The sequence below is a fragment of the Pyxicephalus adspersus genome, chromosome 4 (genome assembly GCF_032062135.1).
Source record: "Pyxicephalus adspersus chromosome 4, UCB_Pads_2.0, whole genome shotgun sequence".
Lineage (NCBI taxonomy): Eukaryota > Metazoa > Chordata > Amphibia > Anura > Pyxicephalidae > Pyxicephalus > Pyxicephalus adspersus.
Genome location: NC_092861.1, coordinates 121,130,423 through 121,158,150, shown reverse-complemented (window position 1 = coordinate 121,158,150; position 27,728 = coordinate 121,130,423). Strand labels below are relative to the sequence as shown.

Here is a 27,728-nt window from a genome sequence, read left to right as displayed (position 1 = left end):
TTGATCATGTCAGAAATTTAGTGCTGTCATGTGTCTTGAAAAAGTCTAATAAACTTTCCTAGTTCTTATCTTGGGACTACAAAATTATTTTCCTTTATGTTGTGGGTAATGACATACAAGAACCCTCTGGCAGGTGCCATTGTGATAAGATGATCAATATTATGTATTTTACCTGTCAGTGGTTTCAATGTGTTGACTGATCTGTGTATATTTCATGTAGTAAAAGAAATGTAGGATTGCTTGCCTCCTCCTAATAATACTAGATGCTTCTGGATCCAGTCATTTCTAACTTGCTAAGTGTGTGTGTAGTCTGATTATGGTTAATGCTTTATTGTGTAGTTTTGACAAAGCTGATTTTGCTTATGTTTTTCAGGGAATAAATCTCAAAGGGAGGAGCTGGACTCCATCCTATTTATTTTTGAAGTAAGTATTAGAATAAAATATAAATCTGAATTTTAATGTGTATTGCAGGGTAAGTATTACCTGGCTATCATCTATTCATCATGCGCACTGTGCATTCAGGACATTTAGAAGTGTGGCTTCATACAGTGGAAGTAGAGCAGAAAAATGTTGGCCAAAAAAGTACATGTGCACATCACATGTTTCATTTCACATCCATTGAAGTTTCCACCAGACATTGCAGCAAGAATATTTTTGTTTTAAATCTTTTTGATTATCGTAGCATTTTAATGGTGCACAGCCACTGCACCTACAACAGTGAGCCTAGCTAATAATTCTTAAAGGTAGTGTTCTTCCATACTTTGGTCAGCGATTGTCCAGCTTTCTGACATTGAGTACCCTAGCATAATTTATACTAATATTAAACTATATTTTTCCTAAAATTATGTGGATAAATCTACTTTGTTTCGTTTCAGTTATTCTAAGATGTGCCACTCTGTGTCCCTGTATGGCATCATTTTTAATTCGCATGCACTTCAGCGTTCAACCCAGAAATTTTTTTAAACCGGTTGGGAAGAAATGATAGGCCAAAAACAACTGGGTGGTTACTGAAAAGTGCCGAGTGGTGCACCCGGCTAAAAGGCTCTGGGGAGAACACTGCACTTTAAGGTTGACGTTTCCCCTTCTCAGAAAATTCGGATAAAATCATATTTCTGTTTGTTGGCCTAAATGCAGTCTAAAAAGCATTTCCAGTCTGCTTGCTGCTAGGCATTACTGAAGGTTGTTTGCAGAGTAAATGCAGTTTGACTTGAAGGTATGAGTGGACTTTAGTGAGGAGTGGGTATTCCCCTCTAAAGTCCACCCATACCTGCATTCAGGGCTAAAGACTCCTGAAACGAGTTCTGTGGCAGAATGCTGTAATGATTTAGGAAGCCACAGTGTTAAAACACGGAATTTTTTTTTTAAGCCGGTTGGGAAGAAATCGTAGGTGGCTGGCAGCCCCTGTATTGTGAACTCTTCAGTAACCACCCAAAAACAGCCCGTTGGTTAATGAAAGGTTCTGGGTGGTGAGCCCCGCTAAAAGAGGCTGGGGGGAAAACTGAGCCATTTACAGCTTCTTGCTTGCCCTTGTCCGCCATGATCTTCCCGCATTTTGTAGGAAAGCAGAAAGATTTTAAGGTAGTCCAAAAATACTTTTATTGAAAAAGGTCTTGGCATGTTGAGGGTATGGGGGGTTGGCAAAGCAATATATAAGCAGATTAGTCCATTCTATTATGTGCACATATGATAATTCTAGTGCAAAATATTAGCCATTTGTATTCTTTGAGCCTGTCATTTAAGTCAATAGATCCTGTGATAGCAATTGAAAGTTTAAAAGTGTTTTCCTAAATCTCAAACCTTTAATAAAAAAATTGTAAATCTTCATTTTGTATTTGCATTTTCAATTGTGTCATTGTATGTATTTTACATGGTGTACCATGCCTTTGTCTTTACATATTGTGCTCTAATTGTAAAATGCAAACTTCCATGCTTAGCAGAACATCAAAGTAATAACTGTATTGGACACCTGGATAACTGAATATCTGCTAAAAGTAGTGTAAATCATGGATTTCTTGCTGAAAGCAGACATTGGTCTGATTAGCAGCTTAGATGACTGAGGTAATTACACCTTAATTAAAATGGTTCCAAAACTTTGTGCTTTTAGGTTTGAGATTTGCAAATTGGGTGTGCTCAGTGGAAACAATATCTTTGTAAAAAACCTGCATTTACCATTACCTATAATTTAGGAAACTGTCAATATTCTTCCTTTTTTGGTATTTTTACTTGCTGTGAATAAACTATTGAAGAAATGAGGATCAATATATTTGTGGTACAAGAGTACTTTATGAACAGGAACATTTAGCTCAGACAAATGAACGATTCTGGCAGACATTTCCATTGCTGCTATTTATGGAAAGTATTATGCTTGTCCTGGGATTTGTAAGGCTGTTCATCTAGTCCTATGATCCAAATAGAACAGTTAGATCCTGGATCTCCCTGCAAAATACACTGCTTTTTAATATTATAGCCTAGACCAGATTTTCCTTAGTCTCTAAAAACCTTCTTTGTAATGTTGGAGAGGCATTCTAAACAAACCTACCTAATACTCCTTGCCATGTCTCACATAACAGGAAAGTCATACATAAAACAAAGTTGCTTCTGAGATGTTTTTCCTGAGCACCAACCACCTGTAAATTTGTCTAAAGAATTTCAATGCAACTGGACATTTAGGAAATTGGAATAAAAGAATTTGTTTAAAGAAATATCTTCCAAAAAACGATTAAAGCAAACTTCTAAAGAATATGGAAGGAAACCTGCTGTTGCTTAACTGTCTAAAAAAAATGTATGCTGAGCAATGTTGTTATATGGCTGATTAACATCTGTACTTTTTATTTTATTTTTATGTTGAGACGCTTGAGTATATTTGAACCTATATGTCAACTTATCTTGCCGATTGTTTACTTTTTTAAATTTCATTTAGACTATTATGCTTTTGTCTAACAAAACTTTTTTTCTTTTTTTTTTTATAGAAAATTCTACAACTACTACCTGAAAGGATTTTCTACCGCTGGCAGTACCATAGTATAGGTACACATGTTGAAAAAATCAAAAACATCTAATTAAAGTGGAACTGAGCCCCCTATAGTCACCTGTCCTCATTCCCTTGCAGGCCCCCGCCATCTCTTTTCCTTCTTCTCTTCCTCCTTGCGATCTTTAGCTATCTTGATTGGCCAGGCTAGGGTGATGTAACTCCTGCGCAGGCTGGCGGGAGTTCGTTCAGGCTTGGCAAGCTCAGGGAAAGCTGGGATTGCCAGTTATCCTGAGCAGCTCAGCTTTTGAGACGGTTCCATGGAGCGATCAGGCCGGTAAGGATTATTGCAGAAAGGACATCACCTTTATATTTGCAATAATGACCTTCCTGATCAATCATTTTTCAAAGTGGAACTCTAAATACAGTTTAAAGCATAGATTTAGGACTGTCCTACAATAAAAAATAAACTCAGATCTTTGAAGTTTCCCTACAGTTAGTTACCACGCATATTAGCCACTCAAAAACCACATAACTATAACACCACTAATAAACCACTATAACATCAAACTGTCAATTTTTATGTTATAGATTTGTGCCTAAAAAAATAAGCAAGAAGGTCTAAGATCTGACCTGTGTTTGGCAATTGGGCATAGCTAAAGTGAACCCAAAAGCTGTTTTCTAGCAAATTTGACATCATGCTTTATAGTACAAATTTTCTGAAGCAAATTGTGATCTGGGAATTCGTTGTAAAGTTTCTTAACTAGAAATCTTGCCAGTAATAGCATTTTCTGTTTCAGACTGACAATGCTAATTCATTGCCTCTCAATAAACCATTGAGTTGCCAGCCTGATGCTCTAGGTTAAAGAAAATGTGTAGTGATTTTGTATTCAGAATTTTGCCCATTTGTTATTAAAAAAATATACAGATGCAAAAACAATATAAAGTATAAATGTTTGGTATATAAAAATACTTATGTCAGCCCAAAGTGTTTGGTATCATTCCTCACTGTTACAGTAAGATATATCTATATGTTGCAGAGTTTTTTTTTTTGCAGTCTTACTTACTTCAAAAATAAACTACTTCCTTTTGCAGTCTAACAATGCTAAATAATTACAACTCCATAAACCACAACAAGCCTGCTTTGCACATTTGTTTTTTTTGCTGTTGGGCTACCAGTCCACTCTGAAATGTTGCTGATTAACTTGACTTTTTTAACTTTTAAAAGAGTTTAAAGTTACACAGACTAGACATTTACAGATTATGCATTTATTTTCTGACAGGCTGGATGCTGCTGCCCACTAACCACAGGCTGTGCTCCACCAAATTTGGGAGGTTTAGTTTAATAACATAGAAATCTAAACCCTAGAATTTTCCCTGTTTACCTATTAAGAAATCAAAGCAAAGTTGGACTGATTTGCAAGTAAAATAGAACAAAATATTACAGTCATGCCTCTTTAAAAATGTGTTTTAAATAAAAAGATGTCAATGTATCCTACATGTTTTTCTGCCATTTGCTGAACTTGCAGGAATGTATCAGTGGACATAATGGCTGGAAATGGAAGGTCAGGGGAAATGGAGTTGTGTTGTTGGGAAGACTGAGGCATCTGTACTGGCTTCTTGAAAGCTTCTTCCTTCCTCTGCATGTTTTTTTCATTATCATTGCAGAAAAAATCATCCAAGCTCTGGCCCAGTGTTTTTATCTGAATAAACATTTTCCTGATCAGCCTTTCCCAGAGGGCTTCCACTGTCACATGCAGTCCCTTTCTGCCATAAACACCTTGCCTGATCACAAATGTTCCTTTAGTTCCATTTTAACTACTGTGTTGTCGGAGAGTCTTCAGTCAAGTCCTTCTGTCCAGTGACAGGGACAGTGAAGGAAGATGTCTGAGACTTGGACATCCTTAAATCCTGACAGGGATTGTTTTTTTTTATATAGATATAGAGATATATTGGTATATCTGATTCTGCCACTAACAACAATTAGCCAATTGAAATTTGAGCATATAGAAGTGAACGAACGGGTATCCTGGCACCTTTTAATCCAGTATAATCAACTGTCATGGCAGCACCCAAAAGGGACAGGGGAGGGGTAATCAATAGAATTTTAAAAACTAAAAATACCTATTTGCCTAAAACATAGATGCTTACTTGATGCTATTTCTAAGATGAGGGTGCTTTTGTCAATGCTTTTTTTTTTAATTTTATTTTTTCTTGGTTGTTGGACTGTTGATTATTGTAATACCTTGTTTTTGTTTAAAGATTTTTTTTTGTCTTTCAGGTTCAGTTTTAAAGAAGCTTTTACACACTGGAAATTCCATAAAGGTATGAAGAAGGGGGGCATTTTTCTGTTTAGAGTTGATGGCTTGCGAACTTACACATTTCCTTTTATGTTTGCACCAGTGAACAAATTCATTTTCCTCTTCATTAGTTTTTGCAATGATTACAGTTGTACTAAATGCATGCTTTTTATTTTAGCTGAATGCAAGATTGCTTTTTTTATTAAATATCAAATCGAGGTTTGCTTGTTTGAATTTGCAGCAGGGATAAAATAAATCTGTTTGACATTTAGGTTGCTGGCTCTTTCTTTTTTTTGTTTTTTTATTGTCATTAGTAAAGTGTAGTGATAAACTTTGTAGAATTTCGTACCACTATCAATGCCCCTGCAAGTGTCACTTTTTATTTAAATAAGTTGAACTCCAGCCTTCCCTTTTTTTCAGAGTTGTACTTTCTCTTTATATATTATATATATATATATATTAGATAGACACTTCCACTAGTTGTATTGACATGTATATTTTCGGTATGTGCGCTTAAGGACATGTTTCATCAGTGGTACTTGTAGCAAACTTTAAGTTCTATTTTTGTCTTTAATATTAAGCCAAGGTGAGGCTAGTGCAATTTGCATAAAAAACCTCCCTTCGTGGTCCTGGCTTAGTTTGTATCTAGTCCTATCCAAGCTTCTTCTGGTTATACTGCTCTGTAGATCAATGAGTCTATGCCAGTTGTCCTCTTGCGGAAAGTATTAGGGAAATATTAATTAAGCACAACCTTATGACCTAAATGACAGGATACTTAAAAGCTATACATATGTTTTAGGATATGCTTGGAAATTATGTTTTTTTTTTTACATCATTATTCTCATGAATGTTGCAACAAAGGCAGGGTCTTACCTAAATGGAACTAATGTTCCATTTTTAAAAATGTTTGACCAGGTAGGGCATATTTGCAGACAGAGACAGGCAATGCCCCTTCTGCACTAATCACTCTTACCTGCCTAATTGCTTTGGGGGAATGAACTGCCAAACTGTCCTGGCTACCAGCCCAGCCAATCAAGATGGTTAAAGATCGCAACTAAAAAGAGAGGAAGATGGAGACACCCTGCAAGGGAATGGGGAAATGGGAAGTATAGTAGGGTTTGGTCCACTTTAAGTGTAGAGACTGTTTTCATAATTCCGGGCTCCAGTGATTGATTTGTCTGTTGGTTGTGGGCTTTACATTATGCATCCTATTGCAGGCCTTATAATGAGACTTCTCCAAATCTGTCTTCCTTCCCAATATGCCCACACTAATGTAGACAGTTGGTAGTTTTTGTAGTAAAAAGTAGGGTTTAGAAGTTTAAGAATTTATTACTTGCTTGATGTTAGAATACCCACATCATTTTAGGAGCATTACAGAAAACCTGTTCATAGCTGTGTCCCATTCTGTAACCAAAACAAGTATTTAAGCCATGCTGACCATTACTAGATAATCAAATGATAATCATTTTGTTCCTTTATTCTTGAATATACATCCATATGTAGTATAGTTAAACATTTTTCAGTATGCTTTCTGAAGACTGATAAATAAATAAATTTTAATCTGTTTGACATTTGGTAAATAATGGGGTTTTGTGCACAAAGGTGCTGCCTCAATTGTTAGTCAAAAAATTTCTAAATTAGGGAGATAATTGGGACAACTTTGATTTTTACTTGGGAGCTACAAAGCCTAATGAACAGCACAAAATGTTTATTTTTTTTTTTTTTGTTAATGTACTTGTATATGTAGATCAGACCTTTAAAACATTACTGTACTTGTGCTTTTCTGCATGACTCTTGTGCTCTTTATTACTGACCATCTGTCATCCTGCACTTTGCTGTCATCACCGCCCTTCTCCCATTAGCTGTGATGTCACCTCAAGAAAATGTAATTTTTCTGTTTTGTTATTGCACAGCCCACACCACACCCTTCCTTTATACAAACTATAGGATCCTCTGTAACACTCCACATAGTGTAACTTGAAGGAGAAGTGAGACACTTTCAGATAAGGAAACATGTCCTATTTAATGAATAGTGCTGCGTAATATGTTGGCGCTAAATAAATCCTGATTATTATTATTATTAATAATAATAATAATAATAAAAATAATATTGTTTGTTTCAAATGATTACTTTTGGATTGAAATTAGGGCTTATATTTTTTTTCTGTTAGTCATTTCATATGATAAAGAAATGGTTATTGCAGTTTGCCCTGTAAATTATAGTCATAACAGGGCAGCACGATGGCTCAGTGATTATAGGTCTCAGGTTCGAATCCCAGGCAGGACAATATCTGCATGGAGTTTGCAGGTTCTCCCCGTGTCTGCGTGGGTTTCCTCCGGGTACTCCAGTTTCCTCCCATATCCCAAAAAAATGCAGTTAGGTTAATTGGCTTCCCCCACCAAAAACAATTGACCTTAGACTACATTAATGACATATTACTATGGTAGGAACATTAGATTGTGAGCCCCTTTGAGGGCGCTTTGATGGCGCTATATAAATACTATGTAATATTAAAATTAATAATAATATTTTGTGGCAGTGAAAAAGAGAGAAATTCAAAAATAAAAAAAAAATTCCTTTTTGGTGAAGTTGTTATTGGCATGACAGGAAGCTATGTGAGATTCCTCCTATGAAGCTTCAGATATCAGTAAAAACCTAACAATTCTCATCCTTCCTATCCAAACCTATTACAAAAACGGCTTTGGCTGAAATTCACTTTATTATCCATTTTTTTATTATTTTTCCCCATATGTCTATTTTTTTAAATGTTTTAAAATGTCGTGGCTTGAGGCAAGACTGTCCCCCTGTGAAATAAGCGTGTGTAGAAATACTTGACTGTAGCTGTACTTTCAAGGACAAGTTTTATGTAAAAATAACAGTTTGAAGAATTCCTGCTGTCTTAACACAAGAGCCAGTCCATTTAGAGATTGAGATGTCTCTGAAAATGTACAATTCAGATGGTAGTGATTTCACCTAGAGAACTCTGAAGCACATTTTTAAAAAATATATGTTTGGTTTTATGCCAATTAATTAACATTTTTCACAGCATGATAAGCAGAACATTTACATTTATTTACTTACAAATTTTACCATTTTAATGATACTTCATTCTGTAGTTTGCCTAATGAATAATGGTTATAATTCAGCGTGTCATGCTGAGACCTCAACCCATGAGTTTCACTGCTCCTTTTGGATTTTTTGTTTCTGCAATAGATTTTTATTTGTTTAACTGGTTACAATAAGGGCAGGTACTGTTGAGTACAGGTCATAGTGACAATGGCATTAGCAGGCTCCGTTATGGCATAAATTAAGACAAAGACATGACGGTCTTACTTAGTTAAGCAGAAAGCTCAGAGTTTATGGCAAGGTAGCTCAGGTTTGCATGATCTGCTAAAATTCTACTACACACATAAAATATAAACTAAGATACCCTGTGCGGTGGTCCATCCATGGGTTACAACTTTACAAGAATTTGTATATAAAGTCATCTTGATGTTCACTGTATTTTTCAAAAAATTTTGTGTGGCAATCTATGTGTGTCAGTTGCATTAAGGAGGTGTATGGGTCTTCCAGCTGCTGGAATAGAAATAAAATCTCTTGTAGTAGGGGAACTGATTCTTTGAGGCAGGAAAAGAGCATATAAGCATATCCAAACAGAACTTAAGTCTTGAGTCTCCTGGTGACTGGGACAAAGTCATATAAAAATGTCTATTTAAGGCTGTCCTACATTTCTTGGAAAATGTATTTTTCGGAGACCACTTCAACACATCAGGGCATGCAGATATGATGCTCTGGCCTATTGGTTGTGCTGCACCCCTGGTTCAATCGACAGATCAATTTTCCAAATATATCATTTAAAACAGTAAATCTTTATTTTTGGTTAGCTATCATGAAAATGCTATAAACAAGAACAATATATTATTCAGAAATACCATTCAAGTTTGATTTCTATTATGGTAAATGTCCATAAATAGATACAGACAGTCCTGTGTATTTTAGATCAATTAATCCTCAACACATTTTGCAAAAAGGAAATTCTGCTCCTTCGGGGGAAGTTTAGTTAGGTTGCACCTTCCTGAAATAATGTTCCCCGAATGGCTGCACTATATTTCTGCATTTTTTCCATTTCATTTTTGAATCCACCAGGGGTAAAAGGCTTCCAGACAGTAAAACGGGTGCTTGGTGCTGGGAGAAAAGCATCTTAGCTTCAATTTCGGGGTCTGCGTATAGAAAATTATTTTCCTCAATTGAAGAGTTGTCCGTATCAAATGTATGGAGATAGGCCGCCGGGTGCTTTGCAGCAAGACCGAGATACACTTGAAGGCTGACATGTGAAGTCAGGTTTTCATTCAGTCCCTCAAAATCAAAAAAGATTTCATCTACATTTGGGACTTTGGAGGCCAAATGAATTTACATTCAAAAATATTTGCTACTTATAAAATATTATGCTTTATTAAATACCAATAAAATCACTGACAATTAAAACCTAATTGAAACAAAACGTGCAAACCAAACACCATACAAGATGTTCCTGTTAGGGTCACCCTGAAGATAGGCGCCCCCTGTGGATATTGACGCGTTTCATGGGCTAAATCCGCTTCTTCAGGAAAAAGAACAGGGCCATCTGATGCTTGTAGTTGTATTGTCATTCTTTTGAATGTTCCATGTGAATTAAATTATCTATGTTTGTCCACCATATATGCAGAGCTATTTGAGTTATATACATTAAATCCACATAGCTTTTTTCCAATACAGTCTACCTAGGTTTCAATTGTGCTGACACTCTTTCCAATCATGCTTCTTCCATGCTGTCCAAACAAATCTTCTTGAAGATTTGCTTTCAGAAAGCATGTTTTCATACACTAAAACAGATTAGAAGATAATGAACAGCACAAATGATAGTGTCTGATAGCTCCTGCATACCTCTCCACATGCATGTTTCATCTTTTTGCTGTGCTATGGCATGTGTAATAACTTTCACAGTTTTGTTTAGAACTCTCATCTATTTCAATGAAAATGTCTTTCATCCTTTAGATACGATGTGAAGGAATGCGGCTGTTTCTTCTCTGGCTTCAAGCACTGCAGACAAATTACGGAGAGGAGCAGGCACTAATATTTGCATGTCTTGTTCCTGGCTTTCCTGCCGTCATGTCATCTCGAGGTCCTTGCACACTGGATACCCTCATAAATCCTAACTATAATTTACCTGATGGTTAGTAAGTGCTTTTAACTGGATTGCTGATTTGGTACAGTTCACTATAACAGTGCATTAATCAGATGCTTTGTTTTGCTGCTCTTTAAAAAAAAAAAAAAAAAGACTGCTAATGAAATGATTGCTGTATGCAGCATTTTTCAGACATTAAGGTACTGTGATTGTTCCACTATGAGAATTCATACAGCTATTTATGGTGCTGGAATAATCATTATCATCTATTGGCATGAACTGGCTGCTGGCTCTTTTGTTTTCAGTAAAATTAATACTACTGCATGATCTATGACACCTTCCTTTATCTTATGTGCTTATGTAAGTAGCATAATGCAAAGTTTAATTTGCTGCTGTTGATCTGCATAGCCAAGGAATAATAACATGCATATTTTCGACACCCCGTTATATCGCCTACATATCCCTATTTATGTTGATTAACAGTATTAAAGAAGAACTCTTCTTCAAAAACAGCTCTAAACAGAGACTTTTTAGTAGCTATTTGTAGCAGTTGTATAGCTATCCAATATTATTATTTTCTGTTAAATGTTTTTCAGGCAGACAAAGAAATCATCGACCTATGTGTTAGTTAGAATCATTGTGCTTTTTTAAAGCAATGAGAGCTAGTTTAAAATTGGTTTTAAATTGGCAAAAGTAATACAAAGAGCCAGTCAGTGGTGCTTCAGTGCTCCCACTTTATCAAGAAACTTTCAGGCAGCAGGAGGTGATCAGAAGTTGATCAGTCTGCTCCTTCTCCTTCACTGCCCAGTCATAGTCCAGAGGACCAATCGGTGTTGCTATGATAAAAAAAAAAAAACTATTCTAAATATATATTTAATATCATTCTTGGCCTATAAAGCATGACTAGGAAGTAATATTCTGGAGAGGATAAAGTCACAAAGAATTTTCTCTTCTGTAGTCCCTGAAAAAACTTTGCTTCTTGCTTAAACATTTTAAATAGAAACAGCTCTTAACAGTTCTTCTTCAAAACCTATCAATGTTATTTTTCGGTGCCAACATAAATGTGTGTATTTTAGTATTCAAGTATTATGTTACTGACCTGTTCCTCATTGTGTTTTAGGTAAAGTTTTCCCTGAGGAAATAACCCCACTTTTGCCAGCTGTGTCTGGTGAGAAAACTCCTGAAGAGCCAAGCTGCTATTTCTTACAGATGTTACTGAAATACATGGTAATACAGGTAAGTTCCTTTTTATTATCCGTCAATTATTTTGCTCTTAAAGCAGAACTAAACCTATGATTACATCACGCATGTGACATCTGGGTGGCTATCAGGCAGATGCAGATCAGAATGGGTATTGCAGAAGGGAAAGCCTGGTCATAGTTCCACTTTAAAAGGGGCCTATTTTAATTAAAACTAGACATTCAGATTAGTCAGCCATTAGTCAATTATGAGTCGTTGTAGTACTTGGCACATTACTGTAATCCAATAAGGTTGATGAGGCTTATAGGAGCAACAAGTAGCTCTGTATTTAAGGTCTAAATATTGTAATCATTAAAGCTAATGAGGCCTCTGCAGTTCACGTGTTAGTGAACTTGCATTATACTATTCTTGTGGGCACCTGATTTGTTCTTGTGAGCTGCAGCAATCATTTGAGTAAATGTTGCAGTTACAGCCTTATCATTTAAGACAGCTTTCTCTAATCAAGGGAAGTCAATGGCCTGCAGTGTGTTTAAAGTAAACCTTTAGTACTGTGAGCAAAGGTCTTAAAATAACATGCATCAGATGTACTAGATCATACAGAAAACACACAACATACAAGGAAACTGCCTAAGTTCCTTTCCAAATATGGAGTTGCTGAAAGTCACAATTAATACAGGCTTGTCCCCCCTGTTCTGAAGTGGCACAGCTTTATTCACTTTTTATGATTCTAAAGTGAGCCTCTAAAACTAATGAAGCACAGTAAAGGATAATGGTGAAAGAAAACAATTGAGAGCTCGATCAAGTGTCCTGTCAGTGGGGTAGTTCTAAAAAAGGCTTTACACTGACTGCCTTTTGCTGAAATCCCCTGCTTTGCCACTATTTTCACTCCAGGGTGCTCTAATTCTCTCTCGTGCAGACATTACTGGGAGTCAGTCAGAGCCACTTTTAGTGAACAATTTGCCTCATTGACCAGAGAAATTAGGAATGCACTGCTATAAAAACTTCAAAAGGAAGCAAACAACCCTAATATATAATGTTCTATGGTGTTAACAGTATGTGTTTACAAAAATTAAATTTATTGTACTTGTTTAGCCTACCTGTCATCATAAAATTATATTGAAAGTTGTATATTAAAAGGGCAGCAAAAAGGACTGGTATATTTTGTACTGAAAAAAAATTAAACATACAATAAATGTTTACCACAAAAAAAACAAATAAGTTCTCTGGAAAACCAAGTTATTTTTTGGAAAATGTACAAAGCAACCACAAACATGTTAGCAGTACTAACACAATTTATACATTACACAATGTTGTGTTTTGTTTGCAGTTTCTCTTTTAAATTTAGATTCTTTTCTTAAATTCCCTATTACATTAGTGATTCTATAAAAGTGCTTGTTGGTTCCCATGAGCTGAGCTTGTCTTCCTCTGGCAAGGACAAAAGTAGACAGAAAAATTGGGGATTTTTAGCAAGGCGATCTTTTGCTGGAAATGTCTACACTTTCTAGCCATAGTGTAACTTTACCCTGCTAAAAATTAAAATGTTTCTTTTTGGGCACACTGACCATTTTTGGAAATTTAATAAAATATATGCAATTTTTTTTTTAGGCTGCAAGTTTATCATGGAGAAATAAAGAGAACCAAGACACAGGCTTTAAGTTTTTATTTAGTCTGTTTAGAAAGTATTATCTTCATCATTTGTTTCCTTCATTTACAAAGTTAACCAACCTTTATAAGCCTGTACTTGGTAAGTATGTGTACTTCATATATCTGCTGGCTCATTTAGATATATGTGTCTGTTATTTATTTTTATGTTGTGTTATGAATTTCTTTTCCCCTAAATTATTTTTTATCTTAAAGCAGAATTAAACCTGAAATCCCTGTTCCATTGCAGGGAGATTCCTTCTTTTCTTCCTGCATACGATCTTTAGCCATATTGATTAGCCATGCAGGAATTATGTAACTCCTGTGATTGCATGCAGGAGTTGATTTATTCCTAGCACACATGAGGAAAGCTGGAATTACTGCAGCAACATTTGACAGGTGGGCCGCGATCGACAGGTAAGAACAGTTATTGTAGAAGGGACATTCCCTGTCCCTTTCTGCAATAACCACATGCCTGAATCATAGATTTTTCAAAGTGTGACTTTAGTTCCTTTAGTTTCTTTACTGGCTTGTTCATTTGTTTCCTCAGTGTATTGTTTAAAAACAAATATTTAAAAAAAAAAACTGGTAAGACATTATACTAGTTAAAAACTAAAAGTCCTGGTTAAGCAATGTATGTAACCTGCTTTAATTCGACCCTCCTATCTCTTTCCATTCCAGTAGTTTAGGGTAAGCCCTGCACTGTTGCCAACCCCATTGGAAGCTTCAGATGTCTCTAATCAGACCCCTTTCAGTTTTTCTTTTTGTTACTTTGAGAACATTTCCTTCCTCTTTTAAAGACAAGGCAGGAAGTAAGAGATGCTCTCATCAAAGAACATAACTTCACTTTAAATGTTGTCACCAGAACAGGTAATGCAGTAGAATATTTCCCCTCACCTCCTTTTTCTGTTTTTTTTTTTCTTTTTTCAAAACTGAATCTAAAGATTTTAACATAAACATACGATATGAATAAAATATGAGTTGTTATTATTATTAATAATAATAATAATAATAATAATAAACAGGATTTATATAGCGCCAACATATTATGCAACGCTGTACATTAAATAGGGGGTTGCAAATACCAGACGAATACAGACCTTGACACAGGAGCAGAGGACCCTGCCCGGAAGAGCTTACAATCTAGTAGGTGGGGGAATTGGCACAAAAACCACAGGAAAGTTACAGAAATTCTGGGGTTGTACACATTTACTTATATGTAATCAATGTAGCATACTAACCAGCATGAGTTCAGTGTACAATATAGTTTGTTATTCATTCTTAGATTATTTTAGTAGACCTATCTTTGTTTCCTATGTAAATGTGAATTTAAGCACAACAGTTATTATTTACTGCCCTGTTATTGTTATTTTCAGCTCTCACTCGCTGTTTATATTGAAATTCAGAATGACAAATAATAATCATCCCATAATAGTGAAGGGGAACTTTAGTGTGCTAACCCCCTATCAATAAACTACTCCAGTTATATAAACTCATAGATGTAGCGGATATAATTTATGGACTGGTCGACATTGTTCTTCATTCATGGAGTGTAAGCACAAAGAGATGGAAATTTGTTGGGACTTGGCAGAAACCCATCCACCTGCAGAGCATTAGACAATATGCTCATTGTTTGCCCATCGGGAAGAGTTACTGATAAAGTAAAAGTAACAAAAAGTTTCTGTCTCTTTCAGATATTCCAGATGTCAGACCAAAGCCAGTGTATGTCACCTCAACCCGTAACAACGAAAACCACTATAGCACAAAAATCCCACACATGGCAGCTAGAGTTGTGTTTATTGAGTGGCTTGTCACTTTCTTTTTGGAAAAGAAATATGTAGCATCTTCTCAAAGCACTAAAAATGGAGGAGAAGTTCTGCCAAAACTTATCCAGGTATGAGAAATAGTCCTTGGTTCTGTGCATTTCATTACAACACGTGCGTTCCAATGCTCTTACATTTTAATAATCTTTTTTTTATATATTCGTCTCAGTCAGTAAATGATCTTTACCTGCATGCACTGTGAGCTAATTCATTTTCAAGAATCACAAAAAAAAAAAAAAAAAGACTTTATTACTTACGATTTCATATCTGTATACCACCTATGGGCCTTAGTGATTTTTACATTCTGCTATTGGGATGTTTTATTTTAGCACTAACCTTGTCATTACCTAAAGTGGAACTAAACTCTATTTGTTTACTTTTTATTTTTGGCAGGGAGGTATCTAACCTATGAACAGAAAAGTTACATTAGGTGGAGGAATGTCACTTGGCCCCTCCTTTGCACTCTGCAGTGCCATGGAAATGAAAGACTCTAGTGAATGCTAGGATTGTATAGTACAACTCACCACCTTTTACTTGCAGGGAGCTACACGGCATGGAGCATTCTGTCACAAACAATCATCAACCAATAGGAATGCTAGTCCCTCTTTATGATAACAAATGTTGAGTTGTATTAATTTACACTGTGGAGTGAGCAAACCAATTGGCTAGTGGTAGTTGGTAAATTAAATTTTGATTGGTTGTACTAGCACCCTAGACTAAAGAAATTTAGGCATTTGGCAGCTATCCTGTTACTAGGTACAGCGTAGTGCTGAACAGTACTAGGGATGATTGAAATACTACCACAAACTCAATTTGTATCTTTTAGCAAACTTTTCTGCCTGTAAAATAAAAATGAAAAGATATATTTAATTAATGTTACATAAAATAAAATACTGGGTGTAACATTTGTATATTAGTTTTTGTGAGGTGAGTAGAACATTCTACCTTCTTAATCCTTAAATCAGAGCAGCATCCTGGAAGCTGTATTCCTTTATAATATTACATAAATATTTTTTATTATTGTACTAATTATTCCTGTTAAACAAGTTTTTTTTTTTAAATTATTTTAACACAAAATATCAGTCCGCGCCCCACAAGAATAAATGTGTTTGTTGCCATGACTCAAGTGGACTTCTGATGTTACCATAGGGGTTTAAAAGTACTTTTCAGTGGGACTGGCTTTTTTTTTTTTAAACTCTGAATGTCTGAAATGGAACAGGACTTTTGAGGTCAGATGTCTGCAGGGATTCAGATAAAATTAGCGTGGGAAACTGTAAATTACATTTTTTGTCATAACCTAATTTAGAATTGTTGTAGCCTGACATTGCATCATTTTTAACATGACCTGATTTAGTATCTTTCTCGTCCCATATTGTGACAGTGAGAATTGCTCTTCTCATTCACTGAAGCTCCCTGTTGCTTGTATATACCCTCCTCTTCTGTCCCTGGTCATTCACTCGTTGTTTACAGAATACTAGGCGCTCTGAATGGCCAAGGAAAGAAGCTGCATCAATGAATATGAGGAACAGCTGTTAGGCTACGTGCACAAGTTAGATTTTTAGACAAAAATCTAACTCGTGCACGAACACTAAGATGCATGAACGAGCACTGTACATACAGCCCCGTTTTGCTCTATGGAGAGGGGGTAGAATGTGCAAGAAATACCCCGGGTCCATGAACAATGTCGGCAAGCTCTGTACGAGTCAGATTCTCATCCGATACGAGCCCTAAATAATAACAATAATCGGACGAGAATCATCTGACTTGTGTACATAGCCTTAGTGTTTTGGTGCTGGTAGTTCAGCTATCTGTAAGCCAGGGCTGTGGCTCTCTACAAATGCATGGTGACAGGCAGGACTGTGGAGTCTGTGTTAAGCAATTATTGTGTACTTGGGGTCAGAGTTGCCAAAAATGTACAGCCCCCAGAGATGAGAATATTGGGTGGAGGTAGGGAACGGAGGAACAACTTTTTGTACTTTTTTTGTACAACTCTTGTAGAATGTTTTTGTCACTGAAGTTTTGGAAATAGGCTTTTTGGGGAAAATTTTCTTTACTTAAGCACTGTGTTTACTATGGGAACAAAATGTTGGCAGGTTGCTGATCCTCCTATTTAAACACATAGCAGATGTTTCTAAAGGGTTAGCAACTGATCAGTCATTTAAGGTGTTATATATCTCAACTTTTGTTAATTGACAAGGAGTTTCTGGACTAACACTGGACCACACCTCACTTGGTCATATTACTGTGTAGCCAGTTGATTGGAATATGAGAGGGGCAGCAACATGATAGTTGGTCTGGTGGAGTGGGAAGTATTATTCCAACATGCATTGAGGTCTAATACAAAGCACAACTCACAGGAAACCCCATCCAGTGAGTAACATTCAATTCACTATAAGACGCACCTGACCATACCCCAATGTAGAAACCTGAAAATATAAGTTTCTACAACAATCATTGTGGGAGATATGAAGGTTTATACATAGGGGTAATGACAGCAATAGGGACACAGACACAGATCTCATGCTGCTGTTTGTATAGGAAGGGTAAGATTATTTCACAGTGCAAGATGGGCAGGGAGCAGCACAGCTGATCTCCGAGGCCTACAGGACATGTCCACACTGTGAGATAATCCGACTCTTCGTATAGCAGCGGCATGATATCTGTGTTTGTTCGTGCTGCTCCCCTTACCCCAATGTGTAAACCTTCATATAACCGTGGTGCACCGCTGCTACCCAGTGGCCGCTGGCCCACTTTTTTGGGGAAAAATGTGTCTTATGAAGAGAAAAATTTGGTACATAATATATGTAATAAATATTATTATATATGTTATGTCTACCTTCATATGGCATTCACACTGACTACAGTTGGCAATACTATTAGAGAAAGGCATACAGTTAGGTCCATAAAAATTTGGACAGAGACAACTTTTTCTAATTTTTGTTCTGTACATTTCCACAATTAATTTAAACAACTCAGATGCAGTTGAATTGCAGACTTTCAGCTTTAATTTAGTGGGTTGAACAAAAAGATTGCATAAAAATGTAGGGAACTAAAGCCTTTTTTAACAAAATCACTTAATTTTAGGGGCTCAAAAGTAATTGGACAAAATAAATAGCTGATGCTGGCAATGACAGCCTGTGGTCTTGAACTCATGGACATCACCTTGTCTTGTTTCACCTGCACAGAGAGCTTCTTTGACAACATGTTGTCTGTTCACAGCAAAATCTTCCACATACAAGCACCCCCGCATCAACTCCAGGCCTTTTATCTGCTTAATTGATAATGACATAACGAAGGAATTGCCCACACCAGCCCATGAAATAGCCTTTGAGTCAATTGTCCAATTACTTTTGAGCCCCTGAATTAAAGTGATTGTGTTAAAAAAAGGCTTTAGTTCCTCACATTTTTATTCAATCTTTTTGTTCAACCCGCTGAATTAAAGCTGAAAGTCTGCAGTGCAACTGCAACTGAGTTGTTTAATTTAAAATTATTTGTGGTAATGTACAGATCCAAAATTAAAAAAAAAAAGTTGTCTCTGTCCAAATATTTATGGACCTAACTGTATATTTCTTGATTGATAAGCCGTTCTTTATTCAGGATAGAGAATACCAAGGAAGGACTGAGTCAGAACCACTCATAAAAGGGGTGCTAAAATGGAACAAAAAAGTGAATACATCAAAAACACAAAAGTGTAATGCATGGTAGCCCCTTTCTTCAGGAAGTAGGTAGTGCGGGGTTCTAAGGAGATTCTGGGCATCAATAATCCCAAACAGACAGTCTTATTTTAGTTTCAAAACCAAACTAATAATACCAGTTGTACAATATAACATTTGCCTTCGTATTTAGACTGTATCCATGGTTAATGTGAATCAAGAAAAGAACCCTGAAGTGGAACCTTCGGGGGCTCCAGATCAGGAGAAGAACCACTCCAACAGCAGCACTTTGTCAGACCGAAGACTTAGTAACTCCAGCCTGTGCAGCATAGAAGAGGATCACAAGGCTGCGTATGACAGTGTGCAGAGAATCCTTCTGTCCACACGGGGATATATCAACTTTATCAATGAGGTCTTCAGGCAGGTGAGGCAACAGTACATACTTTAGTTTTCTTTACTGGGGGTCCCCCTTTACAGTGGGAGTCAGAATGCTTCCCTTAAAGACAGTTTAGTGCCATGGTACTGGCTTTGCCAAGTGTCCATGGCCCCAGACATATTTACTTACTGTTAGATGATGGGTCAATCAGCCACAAGTCAGGGAACCTGTAGCAAACTCTCAAGGTACCCCAGGGTTCCACATAACGCTGGTTTATATTGACTAAACCATAAACCGAACTGCAATATTAGAAAATTTCACCTAGATCACCTACTGCCATCTGCTATATATCTTCTTTAGGCAATTTTAAGAAATCTTGATTTTAAAGAAGATAGTTTAACACGGATTATTGAGAGCAAAAATGCACCTTTACTATGTAATTTCTGATGAGACATCCAAGCAACATTGCAGCAGCTCACCCTCTGGATAAAGCAAGGGGAAAGGAAATATTATTCTAATATTTTTAGACTTACATCAAATAGGTCAGTACAGGATAGCATTCACCAGGAAGGCTATCTTAAGTGTTAACTTAGTACATACATGTGGAGTTAAAGTGCTGTAACATGTTAAAGTTTGATAGGGTTATATTATAGCCTCTAAAGTACTATGTTGCAGACACTTCCAGTCACAGGTTCTGCACTTGCTCAGTGTATAGTTTGACAATAAATTGATATTTATAAACATATTTATTAGATTGTAAAGGAATGTAGGCAATACAGGGCAGATGCAGAATTTATATATATTTATGGATATTAGATATGCATTTTGTATGTGACAAGGTGTCAAGAAGATCAACAAAATATTTATCTTGAATAAGCAGAAATAGTTTAGATGTTTTTTTTTTGGACAGTCTGGAGTCAAGTGATAAAAAAAAATATAAAAAGTTTATAAATAGCTCGCAGTCAGATTGGTATCTGTTTTTTTGTTATTGCGTAGGCTTTCCTATTACCAGCCTGTGATGTCTCTGCTACAATGAAAGTTGTGAAGGTTTACAGGAAATGGATCCTACTAGAGAAGCCTGCTTTCATGGATGAACCATCACAAAAACCTGAAGACCACATGAATGTGCCAGTTTTTGAGCCTGCTGTATCTGAAGTTGATAGCAAACCGGTATGAATAGAGGAATAAAAAGCACAATGGTTTTTTATTGCGTCCAGAGTGTACAGATTTCATAGGGTCCTTAGGTTTACCCTTGGGTTTTTTTTCACTTACTCCCATATGGTCAGTGAAGCTTAGATGCCTGGTCCAAAGTTAGCAGCTAAAGCTGTTCTGCAGTGAGTGGAAGAACATGACATCACTGGGGAAAGAATTTCTTTACATCATTACATACAATCTTCTCATGATCTCCATGGTTGGCTGTGACAGTGAAAGCACAGAGTTAGGCACATTTTATTACTAACATTGCAACTGAATCTTTTGTTGACCCGGCATTACTACATTCTAAATACTGTGGCCAAGAATGTTGATGTACAATCTAGTTATCTAGAGTTTCATATTGTGGTAACAGTAAACAACCTGCTCGGTAAATATCAGTCTTTTAAAGCAATAGTACTAACACTTCCCTCTTTTCATGCTTTTAGAAACAGTCCAAGTGCCTGGCAGTTCATTAAATTGAAGCAATGGGGTCACTTTTGTCCTTAAATTGGTTATTTCCAAGTGTCTACTATCTGGCTCAGTTTTTTATAGTGTCTAGGGATTCCCAAAACATTGGTAGATAAGTAGCCCCCTTCCTTCTTAATATGATGGATAGAGAACTGCCTATTTAAAGGAAATATAGTATGAAGAATCCTGTCATCCTACATACTGACTGTAAAATTGTTGGAGGCAGGGATTGACAACTAGCATTTATTTTTAGTTCAAAGTGTGAGTCGTCATTTTTCCTTTTGCAGTAGTTTATTCAATTTGAAATATAAATATGTTTTTTTGAATTGACATAGAGATGTAGTTTTGTAAATTTACTTGTAGTTCCCAAGTAATGCTGTACAATTCTACCTTTGTGTATTCCTCCAATGGCCTTTACATCACTTATAACGTTTTTTTGCTTCATGTCCAGAAATGTCTTATTTGCAGTACATTGAAAGCATTGTAACAGATGAAGTGGTTGTCATTTCACTCAAAAGGAGTATTTAAGCTGGATTCTTTTAGAAACAATCACTATATTTATGATTTTCTTTTGAACTCCAGCAATGAAATCGTCATGTCTGATTTCTTTACTGATTTTCAGGGGTTGCTTATCTTCTTGTTGATTCTCCACACTACAAATTAAATACATAAAAAATGAAAGCAGAGTAAGGGTACAAACCTAGGAATTTAAAGCTAATGATCTTGCAATGAGAGGTGATATGTGTCAAGTGGTCTTTATTTTTAATCTAATCATTTGTACTCTAAACTGTACTGGAAAATGACACAGGTATTACTATCTGAATACTTAATTTTATAAGTGTGCAGCAGCATGACAGTTTATTTGTGCTGGCATTGGTTGAAGGTCCCAGAACAGAGTGGACACAAACGATCATCAAGCTGGGGAAGGACGTACTCTTTTACTAGTGCCGTGAGTCGGGGATGCGTGTGTGAAGATGAGAACAACGATGTGAAGGCTGGGGACCAGGCTGCTTTACAGGTATAGCTTTGTATGTAAATTAAGCACAACCAGCCCCTTATTATTGTAAAAATAGGATTTTATTTGTAATACTTATCTACAATATATCATTGTACAGATACCAGTACTGTTTTGAAAAGTAAATAAAAGCAACCAATTGGTTTTTGATTTTTATTACTTTAGAGTACTTTTGACAAATCCAAATAATTTCTAATTCAGTACTGTGTGCAAAAAATTTATCCTATTCTCATAAATCACTGTGTGGATGTAATAGATATATACCTAATTTACGTTGTTCACCCTTTTAATGAGAAATTAAAATCAAAATGATTATGTTGCTTTATAAGATGATCATTTTTTAGGAGGCAGCTATACAGTTCAGCTGTATACTGTTAAGTAATCTGACTTGCATCATATGAGTACATTAAGAAAACATTTTTGAGATCTATGAAGAAACTTCCACTTAAAAAACCACAAGGAAACTTACTGAAAAAGAATTTCAGTTTCTGCAAAATAAAGTTGGAAAATTATTCCTCTAATAATTATCTATGTAGTGAAATTTACCTTTTCTTCCTCTAACATTGACAAAACAGGAACTGAATGCAAATTCCCCTCCATAAAGTCAGATGATTGTCGTTGGAAACGATCTATTAATCGTTTCAAGCGACAGATGAAAAAACAATTTCTGTACACACAGCACCATTCTTCTGTTCAAAAAAGAAATAAAGGGAGAAAGACGAATGAGCAGCACCCCACTGTTTTCTCCTCTGTGGGATTCATGGTAGATTTATGGGTGATGATGAGGGACCGCTGTACACATGCTAGATGTTCACTTGAGACAGGCACAACTGTTCATCTGGTGAGAATCAGGTGACGTGTACTTGTACACCTTGAGGTTTTACCCCTTCCAAACTGCATTCCGTTAAAAAAGAATATATATATATATATATATATATATATATATAATAAAATGGACAATGAGAATGAAAAATTAGACAATGGGACAATGTGGATGAAGATCCATTTTTTGTATTTGTAATTTAATAAATATTTAACATTCTTCTATAGCACCTTTTAACTTTCACCATTTGGTATGTGGTATTTTCTAAAAAGTACTCAGAGCTTGTGTACCATGCCCCCACTTCAGCTGCCCTTTGCATTTGCTAGCTATTCCTTGCGGCTATAACTACTGATGTAAAAAAAAATAATAATTAATAAACACTGTGCAGATGTGGAATTTAAAGATAGCAAGTAACCTTATTAGTGTTTAGCATTTAATTAGGTTTTTGATAGGTAAAAGGTTGGAGCTTTGATCTGCATATGATGTCAATTTAGGCAATCTGACAAATAATTTTCAAAAATACAGGTAGTCCCCGAGTTAAGGACATCCAACATACCAACGACTTCTAGATACAAATGGGCCAGTTTGCATGACTTGCAGAAGATATCTTTTGCTAAACACAGCTGAAACAGAGCTGTTCTGCAAGCTCTTTTTTGGCCAAGACAAACTCTGCAGTTGATTCTTTTTGCATATCTTTAGCATATCAAGGCACACCTTGCTCCATAAGTTAATAAAGGTCTAGGCTCCATAAAGTTTTTTTTTTTTTCTTGCTTTGTACCTTGTTCCGACCTTTGTTCCGACTTACATACAAATTCAACTTAAGAACAAACCTACAGTCCCTATTTTGTATGTAACCCATGACTACCTATATTTAAAAAAAAATTGTTATAATCCCATGTTAAGCTGTGGTTTATTCTAATCAGCCATAATTTACTCCTTTACCCATTGGTCTTTCCTTTTTCCTATCTTTTCTTTATTTCCTTTTTTATTTCTTTTTAATTTTTTTTTTTTTCTATTTGCTTAAAATTACTATCCACAATATCTTCAATTCTTGTAGCATTACCTCACTTCTAATTTAGTGAAATTTTTTTTATCAATGTAGCTACATGTAAATATTTCAGTTCTTATTTATTTCTAGGTCTTCTTGACAAATTCGGCAAACGTTTTCCTACTGGAACCATGTCCTGAAGTCCCATTGCTGTTGGAGGCACAAGTAGAAGCCTGCAAATCTGTTTTAAGTATTTACAGGCGAATGATCATGGAACTCGCAATGGATAAAAAGACCTGGTAAAACTTAAATCAAATTACTGAACTTCAGCAGTGTCCATATCATCAAAATATTTTTGGTTGAATCAAAATACAGTACTGTACCTTATTTACTTAGCCTGCGTATGGACATGATTAAAATGAAAGATTTAGGAGTTTCTAAACGACAGTAATGGATTATAGTGAATGTGTATTCATTCTGCAATTCTTATTTTACCAATACTTAGTTCTCTCCCACAGCCTGTGACACACACAGTTGTGTATTGTTACAGTTAATTTAAATCCATTAAAATCTATGCCAATATTAGTGAGGTGTATGGAGTTAGGTTATGAACCCTTCGGAGGTTTATTTTAATTTTGTTTATATGTGACTGATGATAGAGCAAGACGTGGCACTTTTTCTTCCTTTGAACCATTCTTTTAATCAAAGGGATGTTTTTGAAGCTACCAAGCACAAACATCTATTTACCACCTAGCAGTGCCAAGTTATCAGGCTTTTATATGTTTCCAAGATGTGTCTTACTGTAGATACTAGACACTAATTCCTGAGCCAACTTCAGAGACCACAAATCCTACATTTCCCTATCTAGTGATTCAGATGTTCTTAAAAGCTGCCAATTTCCCTAATTTTATTTTTTTTCTTCAAAACCTTTCACATTTAATTTTTCGAATTACATTCCTAATTACATGTTCCTCATATTTCTTTTAAAATAAAAGCTACTAAAAGCTTGGACCACCAGTCATTGTGTTAGTCCAACCTGTATAGAAGGGGAAAGCATTTTCTTTTCCAGACAAACCTTTTTTTTTTTTTTTTTTTTTTTTTTAGGACCATGCAAGAACAAGAACATATGCTGTGATTTGTACTGTGAATTTTTGTATCTACTATTTAGGTCATTTAAATAAATGTTTGATTTAAAAGCAACCTGGTCTGCATCAAAATATGTCAATGTTCATTAGATCATGCATTTTCCTTGTGAACACTGCCTTAATTTTTTGTGATGAGGCTTTTGTGCATATAATAATTTATGCATTATTTCTACGTAATGTAATGATCTAGGTACAATGAACATTTATTTTTGTTCAGTCATGGCATCTTTTTTAGCAGTTCTGCATAATAGGTGCTCTATACTGCTCTGTTTTTTCAAAACTTTTAGTCTGGTATTAAATTATTCTTAGCACTTCATCAAAATTTCCAATTTTTAATCCAATTTTCTGATATACTTTTGAGTATGGTTTTCAATTCAAGTTGTAATAGCAGCAAAAATGTGAAATTTAAAAACCACATAAAAATTGGATGGGGGCATGTGTGATACTGATAACTCAGATTGTCGTTCTAAATATTTTACTAACAGATCTTTTGATTTGTCTGCACAGGGAGCAGATGCTGCAGATACTGCTGAGAATAACAGAAGCAGTTGTTCAGAAACCAAAGGACCCCTCAAGAAAGGACTTGTTTTCTCAGGATCTTGCCGGTGTTTTATTTCGGGTATGATACAGATCTTGTGTGTCCTATCCATATCCTTTCCACAATATGGTTTGCAAGCAACAGAACCTCAGCACCATTTTAGTGAAAAATAATTAAATATTACCTGTCCTGCCCCATAATGGTCACTTAATGTTCTAACACAATGTAATGAGATCTTTTAAAATCAGATAACTTCACCCTATTGGTTGAATGTTTTCCATTCTGTGTTCTATTTTTTGTTGTAAATGCAGTGGCTTGTATATTATAGCATGTGTGGGTTTTTTCCACTATTTTATAAATAGGCAGGTATATGATGAGATCAGCATGATCAAAATAACCTTAAAAAGTGTGTATTAATGTTTGAAAAACGCTAATTCTACTTAAAGGTGTTCACAAAGGAGGCCATATTTGTGCATTACATATGCATGTTCTGGTTCCTTACTTTCAACACTGCAAGGAGGAAACCAGAACAATGCATATGTAATGCACAAATATGCCTTACCTTGTGAACATCTATAAGTAGAATTTGGGTTTTTCAAACATTAGTTAAATTGGTATATTGTACTGTTCTTTGTCACAATACATGTCCTATGAGTTCATGGTCTTTATGAAAACAATGTGCTGCATATATGGCTATAATCTTGTTTGGCTGATAATAGCTCAGTACCTCCAAGAGCAGAATATAAAAGAGCAACCTTGTAAGTCCTATAAACAATCAGGGCGAACATTGGAATAATACAGGCAGTCCCTGAGTTTCAAACATCTAAGTTACATACAGCTTATACAAATGGAGGCTGTGGAGCAGGGGATCACTGGGCTGTAGACAAAGTGCCGCCGACGAGGCGTGCCGGCATTTACAGAGACCACTGTACCATACATCATAATACTATATATAATACTCATTGAAACAGAAATAGCAAAGTTAGAGGAGCAAGATCCCGACACATAGAGGTTTATCAAAGCTTACAGTTACCGAAGGCCTGAGATGCTACAGGGCTTTTTATGATGAAGAAAAGGCTCTGCAAACCTCCCTTGATGCCTTCTTTATGAAAATGACTCCAGTAGCAGAATCAGACCCTAACTCCCTAATACCAGGCCAACCTCCATCATGCTCTGCAAAAAGTGTTTAAGGTTTTACTGCTGTTTAAACATTTACAGATAGTAAGCATGTACAGAAAGGTAAAAATAAATAACATATTAAGACAAACTCCTGTCCAAGTTGTACTTCATAAAAATGAACCTGTTCCAACTTACATACAAGTTAAACTTAAGAACAAACTCATAGAACATATCTTGTTCGTAACCTGAGACTGCCTGTTTTGCCTAAATTAGTCCAAAGACATTATAATATGCTCCGACATCTCTATATTAAAGATACAAATGATTACTTCATTGGGTAATGTATGCCAGGTGATTGACCAATGGGAGTAAGATTTGTGAAATTAAATGTATTTCTCCTCAACAGACACTAATTGTAGCATGGATCAGAGCCAACCTGAGTGTTTTCATATCTCGAGAACTGTGGGATGAGCTGCTGACTGTTCTGTCTTCACTTACCGACTGGGAGGAGCTTATATACGAGTGGTCTAAAATCATGGACTCTCTTACTGCTGTCCTTGCAAGAATGGTCTATGGGCTGGACATGAGCAACTTACCTTTAGACAAGCTCAGTGAACAAAAGGAGAAGAAACAGAGGGGAAAAGGTAGGCCTGTTGACATAAAATTTCTAAAGTTATCATTTAAATAAGTCATCAAGTAATCAAACATAAAATAGAGCCATATCAAATATTTGCTGTTTCACTTAATCATCAGTGCATCTGCACTGTTTTCTTTCTGTAACATCCCACCTGCTAATTCTGCCACTAATGTCGGCCTAATACAACTTCCTATGAATATGTCGCATGGATTCTGCACTGCTTCAGAATTGAGAGCATTGAGTTGCTATTCCAATGTAGGCTTTACCTCCTTGCACTACAGTGAAATGTAAAATATTATGGGGGACATGGCCATCAGCATTGTCACTTCTGATTCACAAGTCTAGCTTGTCAGCACCTGGCCACCCCTAGTCCTGACCACTTACCTTAACAACATTACTTACGGTAATAAAATCCTCATACTGTAGGCTGCACATCAGGTCAGGGTATAGGTAAAGGAAGTGTTTTGCTTACTTCATGAGGCATATGCAATACCAGAGTTTTTAGTTGTATCCTGTGGTAAAGATGAACTCCAGGTAGATATGAAATTGACAAAATAATTGAGCTCTTTATAAATAATTGAACTATAAAAATATAGTTTTTTTTTCTCATAATGGTAGTGAAGAACCTGCATTGGCCTTGGTGTCATTTGGCTACAGTCCCTTAACAGCAGGACC

The 27,728-nt window shown here is 35.9% G+C and overlaps 1 protein-coding gene across 1 annotated transcript in view; it reads left to right on the top strand.

Moving 5' to 3' along the window:
* The window catches only part of RALGAPA2 (Ral GTPase activating protein catalytic subunit alpha 2), a 191,708-nt gene that overhangs the window by 29,081 nt on the left and 134,899 nt on the right, over positions 1 to 27,728 (top strand). The window contains exons 3-15 of the mRNA XM_072410265.1: positions 374 to 423; positions 2,970 to 3,027; positions 5,250 to 5,293; positions 10,304 to 10,481; positions 11,554 to 11,669; positions 13,239 to 13,377; positions 14,969 to 15,168; positions 18,944 to 19,174; positions 20,123 to 20,296; positions 21,672 to 21,806; positions 23,765 to 23,913; positions 25,267 to 25,378; positions 26,823 to 27,060. Coding sequence (XP_072266366.1) covers positions 374 to 423; positions 2,970 to 3,027; positions 5,250 to 5,293; positions 10,304 to 10,481; positions 11,554 to 11,669; positions 13,239 to 13,377; positions 14,969 to 15,168; positions 18,944 to 19,174; positions 20,123 to 20,296; positions 21,672 to 21,806; positions 23,765 to 23,913; positions 25,267 to 25,378; positions 26,823 to 27,060 — 1,824 coding nt within the window. The remainder of the gene's footprint in view (positions 1 to 373; positions 424 to 2,969; positions 3,028 to 5,249; positions 5,294 to 10,303; positions 10,482 to 11,553; positions 11,670 to 13,238; positions 13,378 to 14,968; positions 15,169 to 18,943; positions 19,175 to 20,122; positions 20,297 to 21,671; positions 21,807 to 23,764; positions 23,914 to 25,266; positions 25,379 to 26,822; positions 27,061 to 27,728) is intronic.